This window comes from Acinonyx jubatus, chromosome A1, assembly GCF_027475565.1.
Source record: "Acinonyx jubatus isolate Ajub_Pintada_27869175 chromosome A1, VMU_Ajub_asm_v1.0, whole genome shotgun sequence".
Lineage (NCBI taxonomy): Eukaryota > Metazoa > Chordata > Mammalia > Carnivora > Felidae > Acinonyx > Acinonyx jubatus.
In genome coordinates this window covers 86,617,259-86,633,194 of record NC_069380.1, presented here as the reverse complement: position 1 = coordinate 86,633,194, position 15,936 = coordinate 86,617,259, and the positions used below count along the sequence as shown (strand labels likewise).

General features: G+C 46.1%; 1 protein-coding gene across 1 annotated transcript; it reads right to left on the bottom strand.

Moving 5' to 3' along the window:
* Positions 1–234: 234 nt before the first annotated feature.
* LOC106985210 (uncharacterized) lies at positions 235–6,550 on the bottom strand. The gene is given in 5 exon segments (XM_053219814.1): positions 235–3,004; positions 3,036–3,346; positions 3,348–3,835; positions 4,655–4,709; positions 6,534–6,550. Coding segments are annotated over 4 exon segments (822 nt in total). The 3' UTR covers positions 235–3,004; positions 3,036–3,084.
* Positions 6,551–15,936: the final 9,386 nt, after the last annotated feature.

The window sequence follows — 15,936 nt, the reverse complement described above, 5'->3', positions numbered from 1 at the left end:
TCAATCTTTTAAAGGTATCTATTGAAATAGCAATTCGATACTGTAATCAATTCTTAGAACACATGATCAAATTCTTTGTTAACAGTGAGACAGTCTACATGATCCTTTTTTTCCTCCCTGAACTCACCCCCATTGTACTTCTTCCTGAGAATTTCATCCAAATGTAAGCTATATTTTTGAGTGTTTTTATCTATTACCTTTCGTTACACACACACACACACACATACACACACACACACACACACACCCCAACGTAAATTGAAATTTAAAAATACTTGCAGGTGACAAAAAGTGTTTTAAAAGTCATCTGGGCAGTACACATTTATTGAAAACATAAGTTTTGATAGCTAGTTATCACAGATACATGATCGTAAGTAATTCTCAGTTAGAATTTTAGTGAAACCTACCTCATTTACTGGGATTGATGGTGGTTCCTATTGCCTCACTTTATGCATCAGTGGACATATAGAGTATTGTTATGCTTACAATGATAGCAGTGTGCATCATTTCATTTCCATTATTAGTGTGTATCCATAGATACACACTCTGAAATATTTACAAAAACAACACAACACAACTCATAGATACAGAAATTTTGCCACAGTTATTTTACTCAATTCTTTCCCTGCTAGTTATGATCCCCAGATTTGAAAACAGTAATCTACGTCAAAATCAACACCTTTAATCTTCTCAAGAGCTGTCTGATTCTTCTCGGAAACTACAGAATCCAGTCCTACACTATGAAGCAGGGGCCTCCTGATTGATTCTGAGCCCTCCTCTACCTATGGAAGGAAGGAGATTAGGCATCACGATCTTAATGAGCACTTCTGGTAACAGGAAACTAGTGTCCCAGATCCAGGTCATTCTCTGCTTTAATAATAAGCTTCAGACCTAGGTTTAATAAAATGCAACTTGTCTCCAGTAGTGTGGGACTGTGCTAGCAGTGAGAAACAACATAGTTTATTTAGTCCCTAAAATAAAATCAAGAAGCAGAATAAACATAATTCCCAAATACAGTTGCATGAAAATGTTTTGTTGTGGGTAATGCAAAATGTCGATTAATTTCTCAGTCCCTTCATTCTTCAGACACACAGAATTAGTGTGAAGTAAAAGAAGGAGGAGGAGGAGGAGAGGAGGCTGCCTCTATTTGCTGAACAGTGTGGAGGATGCTGAGGCAGCCCCAGGGGAAGAATGGGCCTGGTTGGGCCCTCTCCTACCACGGGAGTGAGAATCTATTAAGGACGATGCAGAGCAACAGAGTTCCTGCCCTTGAGAATTTATAATGAAGAAAATGGAGAGAATCTGAATACAGAGCCCAGTCAGTAATACTACTACAACAAAAAGAAATGTTATTTGCATTAAGTTGGAGGCTGAAGGAAGGGGTTCACTGAGTATTTAAAAATGCTTAGACTCACAGAGTAAGGAATCAACACAATGGAAGACTTCTCTAGGCCTGAAATACCAAAAGTACAGGCCAAAGAGTAAGGCTCTGGAAAGCACTGGAGGGATTTTGCAGGTATCCCCTGAGATGTATTTGAGAGGGGGCACCTGGGTGGCTGAGTTGGTTAAGCCTTTGACTCTCGACTTTGGCTCAGGTCATGATCTCACGGTGAGTTTGAGCCCCACATTGGGCTCTATGCTGGCAGCGTGGAGCCTGCTTAGGATTCTGTCTCCCTCTCTCTCTCTGCCCCTCCCCTGCTTACTCTCTATCTCCCTCTCAAGATAAATAAAAATAAACTTTAAAAATAAAATGCATTGAAGAGACTCTCTCCTCCCCTCATCTCAGCCAAAAATTTTAAGTCCAATTTGCTAATTACTATGGAGTAAACCAAAGATGGAGAGGGAAGGGCTATCTCTTTAATAAAAAAAGTACAAACGCAAAACAAAGAATTTAGTGTAGGAGGCTAAGATTTGATGGAAGCGTGACATCACCGGAGATGGACACCCCTAGGGGCCAGGAATCAGAAGGCCTCTGCCCACCTCTTGGGACTGAACTGGAAATCCAAATCCTGGGAAGTGTTTTGCTTTCAGACTGGGATGCTCTTGTGGTGTTTTTTGTAGTCTGGGGTATTTTTTAGAGCGAGAGAAGCCTGGGCCACAGTCAAGCCTGCAGCTTCAGTTATAAATAAAGTGGGCAAATTAAATCCACCTTGCATATGGTTTACTTGTGTGTATGTGTTTAAAGTGCTCCATTCGTTTTGTCAAAAAGGCTCTATCACTATTTACAAGGCTTTCGTTAAAAGTATATACCAAAAACAAACAAAAAACAAAACAACCAAATTAGGGGCGCCTGAGTGGCTCAGTCCGTTGGGCCTAGACTTTGACCTAGGTTATGATCTCATGGTTCTTGTGAGTTGGAGCCCTGAGTGGCCTGGGACTCAGAGCCTGGATCCTGCTTCAGATTCTGTGTCTCCCTCTCTCTCTCTGCCCCTCCTCTGCTCACGCTCTCTCTCTCTCTCTCTCTCAAAAGTAAACATTAAAAATTTAAAAAACCCCACATAAACTGATCTCCTAATATGAATGATTTTAGCAGAGTATGATGATGGAGGCCACTACCTGTGCACCTGCTGTTCTGATTTTTCAAACAGGAACTGTGGTGCCCACAAAAAGCTGCTTAAACTGAACACTGCTTTCGTGTATTTGACAAGAGGCAAAGGAGGGAAGGACCAGCCCAAGCGTCACCGCCAAGACTGAGCCCAACACCCAGGGCCTCATCGAACCCCACATCCGTCCAGCGCACGCAGACCTAATCCATTAAGAGACACGGGGGTGCTAGTAGGGAGGTTGGCCTGAGGCCTTCCTGGAGGTGACCGGGTCTCTGCCTAAAGCTAAGGCCGTGCCCTCTCTGGCTGCTGGCTGGGTAGATGCTGACTCAACGCGCCTTTGCAGGGTCTGCGCCTTTGAAGTCCAGTCTCGCTTTCCGTGGCGCATTGCAGCGCCCCCCAGAACCCTGCCGGAGCAGTACATCACAACCAGAGCGGCTGGCAGTCTCCTTTCTGAGCTCCTTTCTGAGCTCTGTGCTCCTTTCTGAGCACAGAGGTGGCTCTGAAAATAGCCTTTGGGTTCCAGGGCGCCCGGCGCGCCTCACTTGGAGCTGGTGTACTTGGTGACGGCCTTGGTGCCCTCAGACACAGCGTGCTTGGCCAGTTCGCCCGGCAGCAGCAGGCGCACGGCCGTCTGCACCTCGCAGGACGTGACGGTCGAGGCAGGGGCCTCGCTGGCGATGTGCTCGAAGATGTTGACAAACGAGTTCATGAGGCCCATGATCTTAGACGAGATGCCGGTGTTGGGGTGCACCTGCTTCAGCACCTTGTACACGTAGATGGAGTAGCTCTCCTTGCGGCTGCTCTTTCTTCTGCGCTTTGGTGACGGCCTTCTTGGAGCCCTTCTTGGGCGGAGTGGGAAGGATCCGGCTTGGCCGGGCAGCGCGGGGGTGGGGGTGGGGCAACGCGGCGGTGGGGACTCCGGGGCTCAGGCAGCGCGGGCACAGGGGCTCCAAGGGGGGCGCGGATGCCCGGGTGGGGGCGGCGGGGGCGTCGCAGGGAGGCCGGCTCGGGGCTGGCGGGGTACGCAGGAACGCCAGGAGGCGGCTAGAGTGGAGGTAGCTGGGGCGCGAGTGTGCGGGCGAAGGGGCAGGGGGCCGCGGACCGGGCACCGGAACCCGGGCGGTGCAGTCGCAGAAACCGAGATGAGTGTGCCGAGCGCAGGCAGCGCTATTTATTGTGTCCGTATTCAAATGAAGCCTCCAAGTCACGGGAATCTGATTGGACGGCAGGCTGTGAGCCTCTGGGACCGCTAGGAGTTTATGTAAATAGCAGATGCTGGCTCTTATTTCCTATTGGATGGCAATCCCACCAATCCGAAGACGCAGGTGCCTCGCGCTGGGAGTCAGGTTGAACATCTTTGTTCAAACCGGGAGAGGAGGGGCCTTTGTGTGGTCACCGGTTCTGGATGGGGTAAATAATAATAATAAAAATAAACATAAACAATAACAACAATAATAATAAATAAGGAAATAAAAGTCGGTTTAACGCTGCATCTCCATCTTCTCCGGGCAAGGGGTAAACACGTTTCTGAGGCCCAAAGCTAGGGAGGACAAGCTGATGCTTATTCAGCAAAGGGGAATGGGATTAACTTAACTATTTATTTCCCATCATTCCCCCAACAAAAGGCCAATGTCAGAATTCAGGCGTAAATCCAAATGGCTGAACACTGAAAATCTGTGAAGGCACTCACGTTGGAGGTGTAGCAACAGGGCAGACTTGCAAGTGGAAGGACTGATGAAGGGGCTTCCGGGGAAACAGTCCTTTGATTTCAATGCTGACTAATTTCTTTTGAAGTGATCGCTGCATGCTCGGTACTCTGTATCTAGGGTCTCATCTTGTCTGTGAACGCATCAGAACACAGGCTTATAGAATTGTTACAGGCTAAACTGAGGCCTACCAAAAATATTAAGAATCTATTGAATAAAAGTTGCTTAGAATCAGGAAACATCCAATTTAACAGATAGAGAAGATTTCCATGGAGCCGTACAAAATGAAAGACTTGTATCGGCAGAACAGAGAGGGAACAAGAAGTCACAGGAAAGGAAAAATAGCATTATTGCGAGGTCACTTTCTTTTAGAGAATGGAAGAGGCCTATCAGACTGATTACCTCACTAGTGCTGATCAGTGTTGCGACCGGCGCAACAAACACCGAGATCAGGGTCCTGAGGGTAGGGGAATGTAAGGAAAAAAAGAGAGAAGAGAAGACAGTTTGGGAACAGGAGGGTCCCCTGGGCTGATGGCCCAAGTGACGGCTTTATTGTTGCTGTACACAATCTTTTATATCAAGACTCATAAGGGTCAGGCCATTCTAAGAATAAACAGGTTTCACATAATCGCTGCCAACCAAAACATTTAGTTCTGTGTTCCTTGTGAATTTTCTAAACGGGTCACAGCAAGACCTTGTTGATAAGATTGCTAGCAAAACACAGTTCTCATGTTTGTTTCTATTTGACTCGGGGTAGATAAAAGGGGAGGTAACATTACTGCCAACACCCACAGACCACAGGCTTCAGGAATTAACTTTCTCAGCCTTGACAAGGCTTTCGTATGCCCTTGAAAATGGGGGAATGGGAGGGGGAACCACTGGGTTGGCTGAATCAGCAGGGAACCGTTGCTCGACCCGGTCTCAGCCTGGCACCGGGGCCCGGCCTCCCACAATCAGGGGATTCCTGATTCACTGGAGCTTAATGCTCCACTTCTGGGACAGCTGACACTTGCAATAAATTCAGTCTTGGTTCCATGACATGGCACTTAGCATGAGGCACTCCATTTTGGATATGTTGTCTTGTTTTCACCAGAAGTTATCAGTCCCTGAGTTGCCTCCCCCATTAAATTAACTCCTATAGACATGAGTTAAGGTCTCCTATATGTTAAATGCCAAGATGGAAATATAAGGTGTTAAGAATTTACTTACTTGAGCATCACACCTGGGAAGCTCAGAAATGCAGACTCTTGGGGTGCCTGGGTGGCTCAGTGGGTTGAGAGTCTGACTCTTGATTTGGGCTCAGGTCATGATTTCATGGTCTTGAGATTGAGACCTGTGTTGGGCCACACTGAGCATGGAACCTGCTTGGGATTCTCTTCCAATCTTTGCTCCTACCCTGTGCAGTCTCTCTCTCTCTCTCTCTCTCTCTCTCTCTCTCTCTCTCTCTCTCAAAATAAATAAATAAACATAAGAAAAATAGAAATGCAGAATCCTGGGCCCCATTTCAAAGGTATTGACTCAAAAGTTGTATTTTTTTCTTTTTTAAAAATTTTTTAATGTTTATTTTTGACAGAGAGAGACAGACAGAACATGAGCGGGGGAGGGGCAGAGAGAGAGGGAGACACAGAATGGGAAACAGGCTCCAGGCTCTGAGCTGTCAGCACAGAGCCCGACGCGGGGCTCGAACTCACAAACTGCAAGATCATGACCTGAGCCGAAGTCGGATGCTCAACCGACTGAGCCACCCAGGCCCCACTTTTTCTTTTTTTTTTTAAGTTTATTTTTATTTATTTTGAGAGAGAGAGAGAGAGAGAGAGAGGGAGAGAGCAAGTGGGGAAGGGGCAGAGAGAAGAGGGAGACAGACTCCCAAGCAGGCTCCACACTGTCAGCACAGAGCCCGATGTGGGGTTCAATCTCAAGAACGGTGAGAGCATGACCTGAGCTCAAGTCAAAAATTGGACTCTTGGGTACCTGAGTGGCTCAGTCAGTCAAGTGTCTGACTTTGGCTCCAGTCATGATCTCACAGTTTGTGGGTTTGAGCCCTGCACTGGGCTCTGTGCTGACAGGTCAGAGCCTGGAGCCTGCTTCGGATTCTGTGTTTCCCTCTCTCTCTATCCTTCCCCCGCTCATGCTCTGTCTCCCCAAAATAAATAAACATTAAAAAAAAAGGGTTGGACACTTAACCAACTGAGCCACCCAGGTGCACCAGATGTATTTTAAACAGACTCAGATGCATATCACACTTTGAGAAGGTCTAAGGTCTGGTCTGGGTGTCACTTACCTGGCCTCTGTAACCATCCAGAGTCCAGGAAACTTAACGGTGCCCCCAACAGACAAAATGGATCACAGCTTCAGAACAGTCAGCAAGATGCTTTCAAGATACCCACACAAATGCCCTCTATGTGCAAATATGTCTGTACAAACATGTCTTGTGTGTTCACACATGTCCTGTAAGATCCATGGGCCTCTTGAGATTGTGGGTGCCTTGAGCTGCTTTGGATATACTCAGCATTGACCATTTTATCTATTTACCTTAAAAAATGGAGTTGATTTAACAAACATTTCTATAGAGCTCATTATCATCTAGGTAACCATTTAATATATAATTCACATTAGTGCTGATAAGATCCTTTCCTGGTATGCACTATTATCAACTCCATTTTATGGATGGGTAGCAAAAGGCTGAAGAAAATATGTCCCGAGTTAAACACGTGGGAGGCAGGAGCTGACCCTGAAAATCAGGCTGATTGGTGCCAAGAAATTTTAAATATTTGGATAGTGAATTGCACTCAATTTTGAAGAAGGAACACTACTTATGATGTGGTGTGTAGAAGAAAAATAGTAAAACACCAATGCATCACTCTGTGTTTCAGTTTCTGACAAACAAAAGTCCAAAATCTTATAATTGGTCTCTCCTGGAAAGATGAAAGTATTGTAGATGAAATTGTACTGAATTCTACAATCGCTGACTCCATTAAAAGAATAAAGCCTTTGAATACAAGGTGCCTTAAGGAAATAGAAAAAAAGGCTTGTTTCTGGATCATTACCCCAAATCACTTTTGTAGCCATCATTATTTTTTTTCTGTGGGAGTTAATGAGTATAAAAATGATTAGTCTTGCTTCCCAGCACCAGTGGGAGACGTCGGAAGCCCGATCTTGCACACGAGGTGCACTCCAAGCAAGAATCTCTTTCCTTTTGCCTGCAGATTTCGTGAGCACAGACTTCTTTGACATAGTCTTGAAACTCACTGTTTGGAGAAGGTCTTTCTGTCTCAGTGAGGCTCACTTCCGGTGGATATTGAAGCTCTAACACATTTATAATGTTGGGGAGGAAATGCTTTCACTCCACCCTCCTGGCTTTGATAGCTGGTTATGGGAAGTGAACCGACAACAGGCAGATTGACAGGAGAAAAGGTGTATGAATTTATTAATTTTTATTATTACGTGCATGGGGGCCTCCCAGGGGAAAAGGGTGACTATCTCCCAAAGCGGTGAGATTGGAGGGAGAGCTTATATACCATGTTTTTTTAATGTTTATTATCTTAGAGAGAGCACGCACACAGGAGCAGAGGAGGGGCAGAGAGCAAGAGGGAGACACAGAATCCGAAACAGGCTCCAGGCTCTGAGCAAGTGTTCAGCACAGAACCCAATGTGGGGCTCAAATCCACAAACTGTGAAATCATGACCTGAGCTGAAGCTGGACACTCAACCGACTGAGCCACCCAGGTGCCCCTTGAGAGCTTATATACCATCTGAATTGGAGCAGGGGAGGGGGCTGTGGGCCTCTGAGGGGGACAGTGAATGGTGTTTAGGAAAGATGAGTGGGCCTTTTGGAGAATAGATAGCAGGTGTGATAGTCTGTGACAACGTTTGTCTGGTTGTGGCGTGAACTTCTTTCTTCCCTCCTGTGATGAAACCCCAGGAGGGGATTGATGGCAGTTAGGGTCTTTTTTTCGGGGAGCACCTGTCTTTTTTTTTTTTTTTACATTTTATTTATTTTTGAGAGACAGAGAGAGACAGAGCACAAGTGGGGGAGGGGCAGAGAGGGAATGAGACACAGAATCTGAAGCAGACTCTAGGCTCTGAGCTGTCAGCACAGAGCCTGACGCGGGGCTTGAGCCCACAAACTGTAAGATCATGACTTGGGCCGAAGTTGGACACTCAACCGACTGAGCCACCCAGGCGCCCTGGACCTGTCTTTTTTTTGAGAGAGGGAGTGAGCACTTGGAAGCATGGGAGGGTCAGGGGGAGAGAGAGAATCCCAAGCTGACTCCACACCCAGAGCACAGTCTGAATGCAGGGCTCAATCTCACCAACCATGAGATCACAACCTAAACTAACATCAAGAGTTGGATGCTTATCCAACTGAGCCGCCCAGGTGCCTCTAGAAGAATAATTTAAAAAGGGGGTGGGATGATAAAAAAATAAAAAATAAAAACATTTTTTTTTCTTAATGGTTTCAGTGCACAGTGCCTGGTGCTGGTAGCAATTCCTTAACTATGTGGAACAAATGATGGAGTCAGTGAAAGGAGCACACTTCATCATCCTGAATTCCTGTGCCCACCATGGACACCATCCTTTTTCTCTGCTGGGATAAAGATGCTGTGCAGTGTTTTTGCCCCACCCCAGCCTGGTGTCTTACACATTCCCACCATTGAGCATTGCTGTAGATGAAATGTTGCAAGCCCCCCCGCCCCCAACAACTACAGCAGCACTCGCTGCTTATGGATCCTGCAGGGGTGTGGGGTGGGGGGAGGGCTCTGCGGGGAGGCAGCACCCTGCAGATGCAGGAAGGGTGCCCGACCATAATGGTTGGGGCTGGGAGCTGCAGGTAGGTGGGTGCCTGCAGTGACAGTGCACGCACACTGGAGCTCTGCAGAGAAGAGGTAAACCTCCTTGCACGCTTTGCAGGTTCACAAAGCAAAGAAGGAAGGCAGCTTGGCCAGCCTTTGTCCTGGAGACAGCCTCCAGCGTGCACCTGAGACAAAGGCCGTGGCGGAGGTGCTGGGGCTCCTGTGGCCGGCCTTGCGTACAAGACCCTGGAGGAGACAGGTGCTAACCCCACACCCATGCAAGGTTTTGGGGTTGCTTCCCAGGCTGGGCCCGTCCTTTTCTTCCTGTGCTCATTTCCATGTTGTTTCAGCAGGCAGGAGAGAGGGGGTCTTCAGTCAAATCCCAGCTCCAGGTGGGAATAAAAGGCTGGAGACCACGGTGGAGGGGAGGTGGGGGGTGGGTCAGGGAACTGAATCTGGTGTTGGGTGAGCAGCTTGTGGGATGGATCATTGCCATCTCAGTGCCCACACAGACACGCAGACACAAAGGCCAGATGTGCTGGCCCCTCAGCCCCTGAGCTGCACAGCTACCCATTCCCCACCTAGGACAGGCAGGTTTCGGGTGCCCCCAGGGGCTGGGGTCAGGGGACAAAATGCTCTGGAGGCCACACAGGCCTTTCTGGTTACTTGTTCCTCCACGAGAGTGAGCTCCCGTCCTCATTATATAGTATATTTCTATTACTTCCCGTCTACATACAGATATGCAAAAATCGTGTGGGGAGCCTGGGTGGCTCCATGGGTTGAGTGTCTGACTTTGGCTCAGGTTGTGATCTCAACCGGTTCCTGAGTTCAAACCCCGATGCGGGCTTAGTGCTAACAGCATGGAGCCTGGCTCATATCCTCTGTATCCCTCTCTCTCTGCTCAACCCCTGCTCACGCTCTCTCTCAAAACTAAACTAAAAAAAAAAAAAAAAAGTAAAAATGTTGGGGCACCTGGTAAAAATGTAGGTTAAGTGTCCAACTTTGGCTCATGTCATGATCTCACAATTTGTGGGTTCGAGCCCCGTGTTGGGCTCTGCACTGACAGCGAGGAGCCTGCTCGGGATTCTCTGCTCTCTCTCTCTCTCTCTCTCTCTCTCTCTCTCTCTCTCTCTCTCTCAAAATAAATAAATATACTTAAAATGAAACAATCAGGAATCACCCTGTCCCACTAATCTGACTGATAGGCCCCTGCTGTCCCCTCCCTAAAGGAAAGTGACCTTGCAATAATCACCCACCTTTGGCCCCGTATGACTTCCTTGCTTCCCCCCTTTCTGCCTATAGAAGTCTTTCATTTTCGGCTCCTCCGAACGCCTTCTTATCTGCAAGACTGGGTGCTGCCTGATTCAAGTCAGTCTTTGTTGAAATACACTCTCACAATTTTCAATATACCTCAGTTTCTCTTTCAGCAGTGCTGGTATCAGAAGTGGGACTTCAGGGAAACCCCTGTCAGTCCCAGAGCAACCGGGAACCAGGCACAGGCACCTGCTGAGCCCCTCTGAGCCCATGGCTGTCTTGCCGCCTCCAGTGGTCATGGGTAAGTCCTGGTTGGTCCTGGTCCTCCTGTGTTATGAGCTTTCAGACTTTATCAGAGCATGTCTTTTTCCAGACTGGAAATCGGCTGAAGTCAGACTGGGTCTGACTTAGAAACTGGGCTAGGTCTGGGGTTGGATTGGGTCCTATGTGAGGCCTCAGGTAAATCGGATTTTGTTTAAAGGCTGAACAAGCAGTTCAACATTACCAGAGATAATCTTTTTCCTTTTAAGTTTTAATTTTAATTCCAGTTAGTTAACATACAGTGTAATATGAGTTGCAAGTGTAGAATTGATTCAACAACTCCCAGTGCTCATCACAAAAGGTGTACTCCTTCATCCCTATCTCCCATTTAATACACCCCCGACCCATCTCCCTTCTGGTAACCATCAGTGTGTTCTTTATAGTTAAGAGTCAGCTTCTTGTTTTGCCTCTCTCTCTCTTATTTTCCCTTTACTCATTTGCTTTGTTTCTTAAATTCCACATATGACTTAAATCATATGGTATTTTCTTTCTCTGACTGACTTATTTCACTTAGCACATAATACACTCTAGCTCCATTCATGTTGTTGCAAATGGCAATATTTCATTTTGTTTTCATCACCGAGTACTATTCCAATGCATGTATATACCACATCCTCTTTATCCATCATCAGTTGATGGACATTTGGGCTCTTTCCATAATTTGGCTATTGTTGATAGCACTGCTATAAACATTGGGGTGCATGTACCCCTTTGAAACAGCACACCTGTTTCCCTTGGATAAATACCTAGTAGTGCAATTGCTGGGTCATAGGGTAGTCCTATTTTTAGTTTTTTTGAGGAACCTCCATACTGTTTTCCAGAGTGGTTGCACCAGTTTGCATTCCCACTAGCAGTGCAAAAGAGATCCTCTTTGTCCATCATCAGTTGACAGACATTTGGGCTCTTTCCATAATTTCGCTATTGTTGATAGTGCTGCTATAAACATTGGGGTGTATGTGTCCCTTTGAATCAGCATTTTTTTTATCCTTTGGGTAAATACCTAGTAGTGTAATTGCTGGGTCATAGGGTAGGTCTATTTTTAACTTTTTGAGGAACCTCCATACTGTTTTCCAGAGTGGCTGCACAAGTTTGCATTCCCACCAGCAGTGCAAGAAGGTTACCCTTTCTCCACACCCTCGCCAACATCTGTTGTTTCTTGAGTTGTTAGTTTTGGCCATTCTGATAGATGTGAGGAGGTATCTTATCCTGGTTTTGATTTATATTTCCTTGATGATGAGTGATGTTGAGCATCTTTTCATGTGTCTGTTAGCCATCTGGATGTCCAAAGATAATCCTGAGACACAGTGGCCACAGTGGAGAACTTTTAACCTAGATGAAGAGGTGTCCCAGAGAAAAAGGGGGCTCAGCCAAGTAGTCACCATAAAGGCTCGACAGAAAATTGTTTTTCCTCCTTTACAGTTTCTGGTGACCAAGATGAGACCTGCTGGGACACCAGGCTCACTCCAGAACCTGCAGATGATGTCCTGGGAGTAAAAGCAGGAGCTGGCAAAGGGTGAGAAGTCTTAGCAGATCTCCATCTATGGTGCCTGATGGAGAGAGGAAGGTAAAATCTCACGTTGTCCCTTTCTTTCCAAATTCGGACTGGCAGGAGAAAAACATTTTTAAAAATTAGATCTTTGTTTTTTTTTATTAAAAAAATTTTTTAATGTGTATTTATTTTTGAGAGAGAGAGACACAGAGCATGAGCAGGGGAGGGGCAGAGAGAGAGGGAGACACAGAATCCGAAGCAGGCTCCAGGATCTGAGCTGTCAGCACAAAGCCTGACATGGGGCTCAAATCCATGAACTACATGATCATGACCTGAGCCGAAATAGGATGCTTAACTAATCGAGCCACCCAGGCTCCCCTAAAAGGATTTTTTTTTTAAACATGGCTCTATCATCACAGGTTGGCCAAACTGGAAGCTGATATTCAGAGCCTGCTAGGAACTTATTTTTAGGCCTCCTCTCCTAAGTTAAAATAAAGCTATGTACACAGAGATAAAGGAAAACATTCTGAAGCCTTTTGTGCTGAAGCATGTACTGAAATATTCCAAAGACACACAGCTGTAAACCTAGAACATAGGAATCTTTTGCTTTCCATTGTAGTTGGAAATGTTCCTGATATCACGAAGCAAATTGAGTGTAATATGGCTGGATGGCTGCATCAGCGCCTTGATATCACTCAGGCTCTACTATGATTCTTTGGGGGAATTAAAAGCCACTGTCCTTATCCCATAAGGGATTTTGCTTTGCAAAAGCAGAAATGCAGCTCTAGAAGCAATTCAAGGTCCACCTGTCTTTACCATTCCCCAAATGTCCTGTATTTCATGATGCTTACCGATACCGTAAAAGATCAGGATTTTGGAGGGGCACCTGGGTGGCTCTTGGGTAAGGGGCTGACTTCAGCTCAGGTCATAATCTTTCTTTTGTGGGTTTGAGCCCCACATCGGCCTCTGTGCTGACAGTTCAGATCCTGGAGCCTGCTTCAGATTCTGTGTCTCCCTCTTTCTCTCTGCCCCTCCCCCGCTCATGTCTGTCTCTCAAGAAAAAATAATAATAATAAATAAAATTAAAAAATTAAAAAAAAAACCTCACAGAGGACAGATGTCAGACACCAAATCAAAGACACATTTTCAGGGGCACCTGGGTGGCTCAGTCAGTAAAGCATCCAACTTTGGCTCAGGTCACCATCTCATGGTTTGTGAGTTTGAGCCCCATGAAGGGCTCTGTGCTGACAGCTCAGAGCCCACTTCAAATCCTCTATCCCTCTCTCTCTCTTCCCCTCCTCTGCTCATTCTCTCTCTGTCTCAAATAAATAACTAAACTTAAAAAAATAAGAAATTATAACCAGGATTTTTTTTTAACATTTAAGTAATCTGCACAGACAGCAAAGATTTTGTGTCCTACTAAAATACCTTACTGTGTTTCACGTTGTCTTTAGCAGGTCTTTGATTATGTAAGGAAATCCAGTTTTCTCAACTTACGCCATACCACCCTGAATGCGCCTGATCTCATCTGATCTTGGAAGCTAAACAGGGTCGGGCCTTTAACATCTTCAATTGCCACTTTGGTCGAGTAGATGAGTAAGTATTATTTCATAATAATCTGTGATCCTATTTAATCAAATGTCCAAACCTTCTGACATTTTCCCCAAATCAAATTCTAAATGGAGCCTTAAATTTTTTTTTAAATGTTTATTTTTGAGAGAGAGAGAGAGAGAGAGAGAGAGAGAGAGAGAGAGAGAGAGAGAATGAGCAGGGGAAGGACAGAGAGAGAGGGAGACACAGAATCTGAAGTGGGCTCTAGGCTCTGAACCATCAGGATAGAGTCTGACGTGGGGCTCAAATCCATGGACCGTGAGATCATGACCTGAGCTGAATGAAGTCGGACACTTAACTGACGAGCCACATAGGCTCCCCGTGTTGTCTTTAAACTTAAATATATATATATATATATATATATATATATATATATATATGTTTATTTTTGAGAGAGAAGGAGACACAGCATGATCAGTGGAGGGACAGAGGGAGGGAGACATGGATCCGAAGCAGGTTCCAGGCTCTGAGCTGTCAGCACAGAGCCCGACGTGGGGCTCAAATCCATTGACTGTGAGATCATTACCTGAGCTGAAGTTGGTGGCTTAACCGACTGAGCCACCCAGGCGCCCCTGGAGCCTTTTGACCTCAAAATAACTTTGACATTTCCCGGAGGGATCCTGGAATATCTCAAAGGACGTGTGTCTCACCTTGTTACAGAAAGACGTCAGACCAGTTAGCTTGATTTGATATGCAATTATGGTATACAAATCATGCAGCAAGCACCTTCAAACACATCATGGTAAACCTTAAGTTGTATGTGTGGGTGTATGTTACTAATATACCATGAAATGCTCAAAGTACATAGAAATCTGTTGATACTCTCTCCTTGTCCAGCTAGCACCTGAAATTGTATGCCACAGAAACATTACACTTCCTTATCAAAAGAACACTCACCAAATGTTTGAGCATGGGCATTTTTTAAAGTGTTTTTATTTATTTTTGAGGGAGAGAGAGACAGAGTGTGAGCTGGGGAGGGGCAGAGAGAGAGGGAGACACAGAATCTGAAGCAGGCTCCAGGCTCCAAGCTGTCAGCACAGAGCCTGGTGTGGGGCTCAAACTCGTGAACCACAAGATCATGACCTGAGCTGAAGCCGGGAGCCCAACTGACAGAGCCACCCAGGCACCCCTGACCATGGGCATTTTTAACTTTTGCCATTTACAGACCGTTGTTTTACTCTGACGTTCTTGCAAGAGCAAGATTCAGCAAAAGGACCCTGCTGAGTACTCTTGACCACGGACCCCACTGCCAAGCCACCAGGTGTTGAAACTTGGGTGCGTATTCCAAATTGAGGAAGGCTTCCCCTGCCATCTGGTCATTTGTAAACACCGGATAATGCCACTGGCCACATATCTCGGGTCATTGCCGAGGGGGATAATCTAACCTCCAATGTCTGTTGGATTCTCCACGATGTGATGCTGGCAATCCTGTCATTCTGCCCGGCACAAACCTTCCCCTTGATTTCCAATGCCTCAGCACACACCTCCTTACTCAGTTAAAAGATAATCAAGACTGTCTGTGGCCAGAGGCTCAAGGGGTTTTTGCTGGGCAGCTACTGGTTCAGTTGCAGAATCTGCAACATCAAGAGTGAAGGGGAGGGGGAGCCTGGGTGGCTTGGTCGGTTAAGCCTCAGAATTGGGCTCAGGTCATGATCTCCATGCTGACAGCTCAGAGCCCGGAGCCTGCTTCGGATTCTGTCTCCTTTTCTCTCTGACCTTCCCCTGCTTTGCTCTCTCTCATTCTGTCTCTCTGTCAAAAATAAATAAACATTTTTTTTAAAATGTAGGAGGGATTATTAAAACAAGACTCCAGACCCCAAATATGGAGTCACTTCTAAGCCCCAGCTCACCAAACCGAAACAATCAATGACAGTGTTAGCTCTCCCAGAAATGGGAGCTTCGACCAGACAATCAGGATTCCCTGGTCAGCACTGGTGACAAAATCTGCCTGGTAGGCCCCTGCCGTCCCTTCCCCAAAGGAAGGTGGCCTTGTCATAAGCCACCTGCTTTCTTGCCTGGAATTACTTCCTCATTCCTGCACCGTTCTGCCTGGTTAAATCTTTCATTTTCTACAGCTCCCTGGCACTCCCTGCTATCTGCCTGGAGACTGTGTGCTGCCTGATTTCAATCCAGTTTTGCTCAAATAAATTTGTAACATTTTTAAGAGGACTCAGTTTACTTTTTTTTTTTTTAATTTTTTAATGTTTATTTATTTT